This window comes from Suncus etruscus, chromosome 7 (assembly GCF_024139225.1).
Source record: "Suncus etruscus isolate mSunEtr1 chromosome 7, mSunEtr1.pri.cur, whole genome shotgun sequence".
Taxonomy (NCBI): domain Eukaryota; kingdom Metazoa; phylum Chordata; class Mammalia; order Eulipotyphla; family Soricidae; genus Suncus; species Suncus etruscus.
Genome location: NC_064854.1, coordinates 99,464,996 through 99,475,911, shown reverse-complemented (window position 1 = coordinate 99,475,911; position 10,916 = coordinate 99,464,996). Strand labels below are relative to the sequence as shown.

Genomic DNA, 10,916 nt, shown 5'->3' with positions numbered 1-10,916 from the left:
TATAACACACACACAAAAAAAATTTCTCTCTTATGAGCTTTAAAAATTGCTAGTTCACCCAGGAGAGCATGGGATTATTTAAAAAATAGTATCTAAAGACACAATGAAATATCATTCCATACCCATGAACATGCTACACACTTGGGCTGGAGAGACAGTACTAAAGGCAGGGCATTTGGCTTGTACACAGGCAACCCAATTTGATCCCTGGTACCACACATGTTCCCTGAGCCAAGTCAGGAATGATTTAAGCTAGAGCCAGAATAAGCCTTAAGCATCATCAGGTATGGCCCCCAAAATAAACAACAAAAATGAGGAAAAAAATTAAAAAAGCTGAATATACTTAGTGATGATAAGAATGTAAAGGAAGTTGTGCTGAGAAGATGGCTGGCTCATAGGGCTAGAGTACATTCTGTCACGGTGAGAATAGGGAATATGGTCAAGTCCCAGGATCACACCAGAAGTGGTCCCTGGATACTGCCAGGTGTAGCCCCAGAATGAAAGACAAAATGGATCTCATTCATGACTGACAGGTATTTAAAATGCCCCAAGGCTTTTGGAAAATAGTTTAGCAGTCTCTTCAGTTGTTAAACACAGACCAACCATATGGCTAAGTCATTCTGTTCCAAGATATTTACCAAAGAGATAGGCGCCTGTGTCCACACAAAGATTTGCACACAAATGTTCATCACAGCTTAATGTGTAAGAGTCCTATCATTTGAATACAACCCAGTTGCCCTTAGTGAATGGTTAGAGCTACTCAATAAACAATTATTTAGGGATGGAAAAACCAACCTCTGATAAATGCTCTAATGAAGAATATCAAAATAGCTACGTGACTCAGTTTCTACTAAATTCTAAGAGATACAAATTAAAATTCAATAGCAGATGGCAGAAAGAAGTTTACCTGAGAATGGGGGTGAATGGTGTACAGGAGGAGGGGTGGAAAGTATGAGGCCTCTTGGAAGTGATAGGGTGGATGAAAAAGCACAGCTTCCTAAGTCATACAAACATCAATACTCACCAAGCACCCTGCTCTCTCAAATATGCACAGTTTTGGGCTGGAAAGATTGGGCACAAGTAGGGAGCTTGCCTTACATCCCAGTTAGCCAACTCAGGTTCTATCTCTGGTATCTCATACGGTCCCCCGAGACTACCAGAAGTAATTTCTGACTGTAGAATCAGGAGTAACCCCTGGGCATTGCTGAGTGTGGTCCAAAAATCAAAACACAAATAAAACCAATATGCTTAGTTTATTGTCTGCCAGATATTCCTCAATCAAGAAATTCAACCTTTTGATAGGCTTTACATTCTGTGAAGTCTTGCATAACTATATTCCTCTTTGAATATTCATTATACATTAGAAAAAATGTACTAGAACTATTACAATATGAAAAAAACTAATAGATATAAACATACAACACATCAAAAACCAACCAAAGAAACAAAAAATATTAATCATGTGTTGTTGGGTCCTGTTTACTCCTTTACTGATTATTTGTGTATCCTCAAAGAGCTCCCAGAATGAGAAATTGATTCCCATCCCCTTGTCCCCTTGAGGGGGGGAGATCTTGGTAATATTTATCCGCAGCAAATAATCCACACAGACAGGAAGGTAAAGGGGTAAAAAGGTTGGGCGCAGAGGGTCCTTTGTCAGCCTACTACCAGCTCCAAAAAACATCTGGAGCCAGCCAGCAAACTCTCCCAAAAGACCCTGAACACCTCGCTCCCAAACTATTTATTCGGCTCTCAACAGAGCCCCCACCTGGAAGGTCAAGGTGGGACAACAGGCAAAAAATAATCTTATGGAAATGTTTTCATATACAACAATGTATTATAGATATTTTTCCCCAAAAGGACAATATGAAAATAAAAGATTCTAGTTCAGGAAATGAGGCCAAATATGACACAACTGTCAATAATATGTAAAACGGCTTTGCATTAGCTGTCCCAGGTCTCCTGGATGGCTCTGTCTTGCATGTCACTGTGGTTCCCAGCAGCGACACGGCTAGACTCAGACACTTGAACCACAGTCTCCAGTTGTTCTCCTAGTTCCTCTATCAGAGGCTTATGCTCTCCAGGAACCTTGCAGGAGGCGAGTGGCTCTCCCTGACTGGACTCGGTGCTCCAGAGTATAGGGTTTCTGCACACTCCGGTGGCGAGGAAAGACCCGGCACTGTTCACCTCCACAAAGGGGCTTTGCAAGGCATTGTCTGTCCCTGATGGACTCTCCTTGAGCTCCTCCTGATCTGAATCTGAGTCCTGGGACTCAGAGGCTGCAGAACTGTCTGTTTCTTCCGAGTCACTTGTCTCAGAAGTGGAGCCAGGCATGTGCTGCCCAGAAAGGGAATGGATTGATTTCGATGCACTTTCTTCCTCCTGGACAAGAAATGCTGCAGCTTCCAGTTCTTCCAGTTCTAATCCCAGCTGGGCCTTTGTCAGAGAGACTTCTTCTAAGGCTTTTGCAAGAGCTGCCAACTTTTTGGACCTTAAAAAACATTTCAAGAAGAAATATTAAGATTATTAATTTGTTGGCTTGGAGATATCAGGGTAAGCAGCTAAAAAACAACAACAAAGCCAAACAAAACAAGATTAGAGCAATACTTCACGTGACATACCAGAATAAATTCCCAAACAGGCCAAAAGGACAAATGTACACATGAACTAAGTACAAGAAGGTAGGGGGCCGGGCGGTGGCGCTAAAGGCAAGGTGTCTGCCTTGCCAGCACTAGCCTAGGACGGACCGCGGTTCGATCCCCCGGTGTCCCATATGGTCCCCCAAAGCCAGGAGCGACTTCTGAGCGCATAGCCAGGAGTAACCCCTGAGCGTCACTGGGTGTGGCCCAAAAACAAAACAAAACAAAACAAAACAAAAAAAAAAAAAAAAAAAAAAAAAAAGTACAAGAAGGTAAAATGTACAATGAGGTAAGATTTCCTTAGGAACCCAGCAATGAGGAGGATCTTCCTAAATACGACTCAAAAATCCAGAGCTGTATCAAAAAAACCCTGATAAATTCAACATCTGTAGGGCAAACAACAGACAACAAAAAAATAGCAGTAACATCAAAAGACAATTAGAGAACGTGAAAAAATTAGTTCCACTCATATCACAGATCGACTCCCTTAACAGTTCTTTAAATAGATGAACAATCCACCAGAATGAGACTTTTGAGAAATGGAGGTACAAATGCCTCAACTATATAGAGATATATGGTCAACTACAGTCAAATAAGAGAACTTGAAATTAAAGTAACTGAAATATATATTTATTTTATTTTTTATTTGTTTTTTTGTTGTTGTTGTTTGTTTTGTTTTTGGGTCACACCTGGCAGCACTCAGGGGTTACTCCTGGCTCTATGCTCAGAAATCGCTCGTAGCAGGCTCGGGGGACCATATGGAATGCTGGAATTCGAACCAGTGTCCTTCTGCATGCAAGGCAAACACCCTACCTTCACGCTATCTCTCTGGCCCCTGAAATATATTTTTCACTTAACACAGAATTAGTCAAATAAGAGAACTCAAGATTAAAATAACTGAAAAAAAGGGCCAGAGAGATAGCACAGCGGTAAGGCGTTTGCCTTGCATGCGGAAGGACCATGGTTTGAATCCCGGCATCCCATATGGTCCTCCGAGCCTGCCAGGGGCGATTTCTGAGTGTAAAGCCAGGAGTAACCCCTGAGCACTGCCAGGTATGACCCCCAAAACAAACAAACAAACAAACAAATAAATAAATAAATAAAATAACTGAAAATACATTTTTTTCATTTATCAGACTGGCAACAGTCCAACACTGGGAAATATTATGAGCAAGGTTACTGGGGCAATGTATTTTCGCATTGTTGGAGACATTGCATGGGCACAATTCTATGAATGAGGAGAACTTAATGCTTTTCCAGACTATAAAGTACATCGCTTTGATCAGGCCCTACTACACCTGGACATTAAATACTCATATGCTACATGACATGAAACTGAAGGTTATTTACAATAGTGTGTTGTGGGTTTGGATTTGAGGGGAGGGCACACACCCGGCAATGCTCAGGGCTTACTTCTGGCTTAGCACTGAGGGATCATTCCTGACAGTGTTTGGTGGATCATATGGGGTGCTGGGATCAAATGCTGATTGGCCATATGCAAGCTAAGAGCCCTGCCTGCTGCCCATTATACATCCATCAATAAGGTAGCAGTGAACTAAGTTATAGTGCATCCATCCAAGGTAATAGTCAATAAATGCAGAAGAAATGAAGCTGTCTATGTAAGATGGGTTCTGGTAGTTAAACAACAATTCAAAAGGCAACCCACCCATACATTATAAAAAAAAAAAAATACAGGCCAGGGATATAAATCAGCAGAACAAAGTTAGAGTACTGGCCTTGCATGTGTGAGACCCTGGGTCTGATCCCTGGCATCGTCTATCTTTGTTCACTTAGGGACTTACTAATAAACTTAAGAAGCTAAAGAAAATATGAATTTATGTAAAACGTGCTGCAGGAACTGAAAGCCCAGTCTATTGTGTTATGTTTAAACCTATGTGGGTATGAAACCTAGTAAAAAAAAAATTTTTTTTTTTTGCCTTTTTGGGCCACACCCTGTGACGCTCAGGGTTCTACTGGCTATGTGCTCAGAAATCGCTCCTGGCTCAGGAAACCATATGGGATGCAGGTGAATCAAACCAAGGTTTGTCCTAACTTGGCTGTGTGCAAGGCAAATGCCCTAAGGCTGTGCTATTGCTTTGGCCCCTCAAAATTTTTTAGTAGAAAAAAATAAAGGAAAAAGAAAGTATTTGGTGGAAAAGTTTACCACCAAAACATTTAGATGTTTTCTTTTTTTGTTTTTTTGTTTTGTTTTGTTTTGTTTTTGGGCCACACCCGGCTGTGATCAGGGGTCACTCCTGGCTGTCTGCTCAGAAATAGCTCCTGGCAGGCACGGGGGACCATATGGGACCCCAGGATTCGAACCAACCACCTTTGGTCCTGGATCGGCTGCTTGCAAGGCAAACGCCGCTGTGCTATCTCTCCGGGCCCCTAGATGTTTTCTTAAATTCCTAATATTAGAGCCACAGCCATGAAAACCAGAGCCTTCTGCCATGTCTGTGCAAGCAGTCAATTCCATAGGTTCATCTAACTCTTCTTTTTTTTTTATTTAAACACCATGGTTACAAGGTTGTTTATAAGAGTTGTGTGTTTTCCACAATTACAAAGTTGCTTATAATTCAGTTTCAGCCATACAGTCTATAATACCTTCACCGTACACATTTTCCATCACCAATATTCCCAGTTTCCTGCCACCACCACCCACCCTTTGACAGTCTCTGAAGCAAACATTTTTATTCTCTCTCTCTCTCTCCCTCCCTCCCTCTCTCTCTCTCTCTCTCTCTCTCTCTCTCTCTCTTTCTCTCTCTTCCTCTCCCTCTCCCTCCCTTTGTCTCTTTCTCTTTTCCTCTTATTTTTTTTCCTTTTAGGTACTGTGGTTTGCAACACTGTTACTGAAAGGGTATCATGCACATCACTTTCCCTCCTTTCAGCACTCAGTTCTTGTCCAGAGTGATCATTTCCAACTGTCATTGTTATGGTGGTCCCTTCTCTGCCCTAGCTGCACTCTCCCCCTCTCTCGTGGCTAGCTTCCTACCACGGATTGGTCCTCCTAGCACTCTTCTCTATTGTCTCTGGATATTAATACCATACTACATCATTTTTAATATCTCACAAATGTATGCAAAAATTCAATGTCTGTCTCTCTTCTACTGGCTCATTTCATTTAGCATAATACTCTCTGCAATCATCCATATATAAGCAATTTTCATGACTTCATTTATCCTAACAACTGCATAGTATTCCATTGTGCAGGACTCATCTAACTCTTGAAAGAGAGGCCCAACTAGCAGGAAAAACTTCTGAACATACTAACCTCATAGCTGATGGAATTGAGGCCCTTTGGAGAGGGGGTCAAGGGGCAAGCCCCCAGTTCTGCTGAAACCGTGGAGCTGCACAGACAGATCCACCCTACAATGGCCTCCACGTCATTAGCCTAGCTTCACCAGCTCTCCACTCATCTCTAGAGAGACTTCAGCTTCTGAACACTTCAGGTATGTTGGTTTTGTGCTGACACCTCCAAGGAGCTCTACAGTCAATTGTCTCCCTCTCCCCCCACCCTACTAGTTGTCTCTCTCCTCTCTCAGCCAGTCATCTCTCCCTCTCTCCCTCTCTCACTCTCCCTCCCCCCCCCCTCTCTCTCTCTCTTCTCTCTCTCTCTCTCTCTCTCTCTCACACACACACACACACACACCCCGTACAAACCAGATTATTACATCTATGAACCACTGCTGTCTCCATATGAACCCATCAGCCCACCACTACCACCCTCAACTTGTAGACAGCGCAGTGTGCAACACCCCATAATTTTTTTTGGGGGGGTCATACCTGGTGGTGCTCAGAAATTGCTCCTGGCAGGTTCAAGGGACCATATGGGATGCCAGGAATCAAACTACTGTCCATCCTGGGTTGGCCGCATGCAAGGCAAATGCCCTACTGCTAACACTCCATAATTTTAATTCTGACTTCCCAGTAATAGTACACAAAATATTAAGTGAATTACTGCTACCTGCCAAGGGACAGGCTTCAGGGAGGTTGGTAAACTGGTGATCAGTTTGGAGGGAATTTTTTTTTTTTGGGGGGTCACACCTGGCAGTGCTCAGGGGTTATTCCTGGCTCCAGGCTCAGAAATTGCTCCTGGCAGGCACGGGGGACTATATGGGATGCAGGGATTCGAACCGATGACCTCCTGCATGAAAGGCAAACACCTTATCTGCATGCTATCTCTCCGGCCCCTGGAGGGAATTCTATAATTATGGTGGAATATTGAATGTCAGAAATAACTGTATTATGAACAACTCTATAAACCACAGTATCTGAAGTAAAGAAATTTAGTTTAAAAAAATAAACTTGGGCCCAGGGATAGAACATAGCAGTAGGGCATTTGTCTTGCATACTCCCAAATCCTGGACAGACTCAGGTTTGATCCCCATATCTCATATGGTACCCTGAGCCTACCAGGAGTGATTTCTGAGCAGAGAGCCAGAAGGAACCCCTGAGCGCCCCCCCAATAAATAAACTCAGGGCCAGAGAAAAAGCACAGTAGTGTGGCATTTGCCTTGCACACAGCCAACCCAGGACGGACCTGGGTTCAATACCCAGCATTCCATATGGTCCCCCGAGCCTGCCAGGAGTGATTTCTGAGCACAAAGCCAGGAATAACCCTTGAATGCCACCAGATGTGGCCCTCCAAAAATACAAAAAAAATCATAACATTATATTATATTGTATAAACTTTTACCTTAAATTAACTTGGATGTGATTATTAGAAACATAGAGCTTGCTGCAATTTAAAAGAAAAACTCCCTCTGCCCAATCTCTATAGAGTTTTTGTGTCACCTCAGATGGGCCAGATATGGGTTCCATGAAGCCAGAGAGAAAAAGGTAATGAGGCAAGCAAATTTTCTTTTCCAGATGCAAAGGTTAAATGAGTGTTCAAAAACATATAGTGGGGTTGGAATAATAGTACACCCAATAGGGTTCTTGCCTTGCATATGGCTGACTGGGGTTTGCTTTCTGGCATCCCATATAATCCCTGAGCCCCACCGGGAGTAATTCTTGAGTGCAGAGCCAGAAGTAACCCCTAAGCACTGCCAGATGCGGTCTAAAAGACAAAAACTGAAAACATATAGTGGAGCCAGTACAAAGGGTAGAGTGCCTCCTTTGCACACAGCCCACCTGGATTCAATCCCTTAGCACCACATACAGTCCATCCCCAGAGAACTACCAGTAGTGATCCCTGAATGCAAAGCCAGGACCTGAGCAACACTGAGCAAAAACCTAACCAAAACAAAACAAAACAAATCCCCCACAAAAATAACCTCCCTAAAAAAACAACTTAGAGGCAACCTAGATGAGAGTGAGTTCACAAAGAAACTCTATCTATGGGGCTGGAGAGATAGCACAGCAGTAGGGCATTTGCTTTGCAAGTGGCTGACTCAGGACAGACGGTGGTTCGAATCCCAGCATCCCATATGCCTGCCAGAGAGCAATTTCTGAGCACAGAGCCAGGAGTAACCCCCTAAGCACATAGGGTGTGACCCCAAAACCAAAAAAGAAAGGAAGGAAGGAAGGAAGGAAGGAAGGAAGGAAGGAAGGAAGGAAGGAAGGACAGGAAGGAAGGAAGGAAGGAAGGAAGGAAGGAAAGAAGGAAGGAAGGAAAGAAGAAGGAAGAAGGAAGGAAGGAAGGAAGGAAGGAAGGAAGGAAGGAAAGGAAGGAAGGAAGGAAGGAGGGAGGGAGGGGGGAGGGAGGGAGGGAGGAAGGAAGGGAGGGAGGAAGGAAGGGAGGGAGGAAGGGAGGAAGGAGAGAGGAAGGAAGGAGGGAGGAAGGGAGGAAGGGGGGATGGGAGGGATGGGAGGGAGGAAGGAAGAAGAAGGAAGGGAAGGAAGAAGAAAGGAAGGAAGGAAGAAGGAAGGAAGAAAGAAAGAAAAGGAGAGGAAAGAAAGAAAGAAAGAGAAGAAAGAAAGAAATAAGAAAAGAAAGAAAGAAACTATCTGTGTAAGCAGTCTGCCCATACAGACGCTCGAGAAATGATGCTTCATTCTGACAGCTCAAGTGAATGACTGGCAGAGGGGGAAGGAAGAAGGAAGGAAGGAAGGAAGGGAAGGAAGGAAGGAAGGAAGGAAGGAAGGAAGGAAGGGAAGGAAGGAAGGAAGGAAGGAAGGAAGGAAAGAAGGAAAGGAAGGAAGGAAGGAAGGAAGGAAGGAAGGAAGGAAGGAAGGAGGGGTGGCAGGAAGGACGGAAGGACGGAGGGAGGGACGGACGTGGGGGGGGAGGGAGGGGGGGTGGGAGGGAGGGAGGGAGGGAGGGAGGAAGGAAGGGAGGGAGAAGGAAGGGAGGGAGGAAGGGAGGAAGGAGAGAGGAAGGAAGGGAGGGAGGAAGGGAGGAAGGGAGGGAGGGAGGGAGGAAGGAAGGAAGGAAGGAAGGAAGGAAGAAGAAAGGAAGGAGGAAGGAAGGAAGGAAGGAAGAAAGAAAGAAAGAAAGAAAGATAAGAAAGAAAAGAAGAAAGAAAGAATGAAAGAAAGAAAGAAAGAAAGAAACTATCTGTGTAAGCAGTCTGCCCATCAGCGCTCGAGAAATGATGCTTCATTCTGACAGCTCAAGTGAATGACTGGCAGAGGGGGAAGGAAGAAGGAAGGAAGGAAGGAAGGAAGGAAGGAAGGAAGGAAGGAAGGAAGGAAGGAAGGAAGGAAGGAAGGAAGGAAGGAAGGAAGGAGGAGGGAGGGAGGGAGGAGGGAGGGAGGGAGGAAGGAAGGAAGGAAGGAAGGAAGGAAGGAAGGAAGGAAGGAAGGAAGGAAAGAAGGAAGGAAGGAAAGAAGGAAGGAAGGAAGGAAGGAAGGAAGGAAGGAGGGGGGAGGGAGGGGGGAGGGAGGGAGGGGGGAGGAAGGAAGGGAGGGAGGAAGGAAGGGAGGGAGGAAGGGAGGAAGGAGAGAGGAAGGAAGGGAGGGAGGAAGGGAGGAAGGGAGGGAGGGAGGGAGGGAGGAAGGAAGGAAGGAAGGAAGGAAGGAAGGAAGGAAGAAGAAAGGAAGGAAGGAAGGAAGGAAGGAAGAAAGAAAGAAAGAAAGAAAGAAAAGAAAGAAAAGAAAGAAAGAAGAAAGAAAGAAAACTATCTGTGTAAGCAGTCTGCCCATCAGCGCTCGAGAAATGATGCTTCATTCTGACAGCTCAAGTGAATGACTGGCAGAGGGGGAAGGAAGAAGGAAGGAAGGAAGGAAGGAAGGAAGGAAGGAAGGAAGGAAGGAAGGAAGGAAGGAAGGAAGGAAGGAAGGAAGGAAGGAAGGAAGGAAGGAAGGAAGGAAAGAAGGAAGGAAGGAAGGAAAGAAGGAAGGAAGGAAGGAAGGAAGGAAGGAAGGAAGGAAGGAAGGAAGGAAGGAGGGAGGGAGGGAGGGGGGAGGGAGGGGAGGGAGGGAGGAAGGAAGGGAGGGAGGAAGGAAGGGAGGGAGGAAGGGAGGAAGGAGAGAGGAAGGAAGGGAGGGAGGAAGGGAGGAAGGGAGGGAGGGAGGGAGGGAGGAAGGAAGGAAGGAAGGAAGGAAGGAAGAAGAAAGGAAGGAGGAAGGAAGGAAGGAAGGAAAGAAAGAAAGAAAGAAAGAAAGAGAAAAAGAAAGAAAGAAGAAAGAAAGAAAGAAAGAAAGAAGAAAGAAAAAGAAAGAAGAAAGAAAGAAAGAAAGAAAGAAAGAAAGAAAGAAACTATCTGTGTAAGCAGTCTGCCATCAGCGCTCGAGAATGATGCTTCATTCTGACAGCTCAAGTGAATGACTGGCAGAGGGGGAAGGAAGAAGGAAGGAAGGAAGGAAGGAAGGAAGGAAGGAAGGAGGAGGGAGGGAGGGAGGGGAGGGAGGGAGGGGGAGGGAGGAAGGAAGGAAGGAAGGAAGGAAGGAAGGAAGAAGAAGGAAGGAAGGAAGGAAGGAAGGAAGGAAGGAAGGGAAGAAGAAAGGAAGAAAGAAAGAAAGAAGAAAGAAGAAAGAAAGAAAGAAAGAAAAGAAAGAAAAAAAAAAAAAAAAAAAAAAAAAAAAAAAAAAGAAAGAAAGATAAGAAAGAAAGAAAGAAAAGAAAGAAAGAAAGAAAGAAACTATCTGTGTAAGCAGTCTGCCCATCAGCGCTCGAGAAATGATGCTTCATTCTGACAGCTCAAGTGAATGACTGGCAGAGGGGGAGGAAGGAAGAAGGAAGGAAGGAAGGAAGGAAGGAAGGAAGGAAGGAAGGAAGGAAGGAAGGGAGGGAGGGAGGGAGGGAGGGAGGGAGGGAGGGAGGGAGGAGGGAGGGAGGGAGGGAGGGAGGAAGGAAGGAAGGAAGGAAGGAAGGAAGGAAGGAAGGAAGGAAGGAAG

General features: G+C 44.9%; 1 protein-coding gene across 1 annotated transcript in view; it reads right to left on the bottom strand.

Annotated features, from left to right (window-relative positions):
• Window positions 1–1,825: 1,825 nt before the first annotated feature.
• SHQ1 (SHQ1, H/ACA ribonucleoprotein assembly factor) overlaps window positions 1,826–10,916 on the bottom strand; it is a 141,377-nt gene continuing 132,286 nt past the window's right edge. The window contains exon 11 of the mRNA XM_049777015.1: window positions 1,826–2,488. Within this exon, the coding sequence (XP_049632972.1) occupies window positions 1,942–2,488 (547 nt within the window). The 3' untranslated portion in view covers window positions 1,826–1,941. The remainder of the gene's footprint in view (window positions 2,489–10,916) is intronic.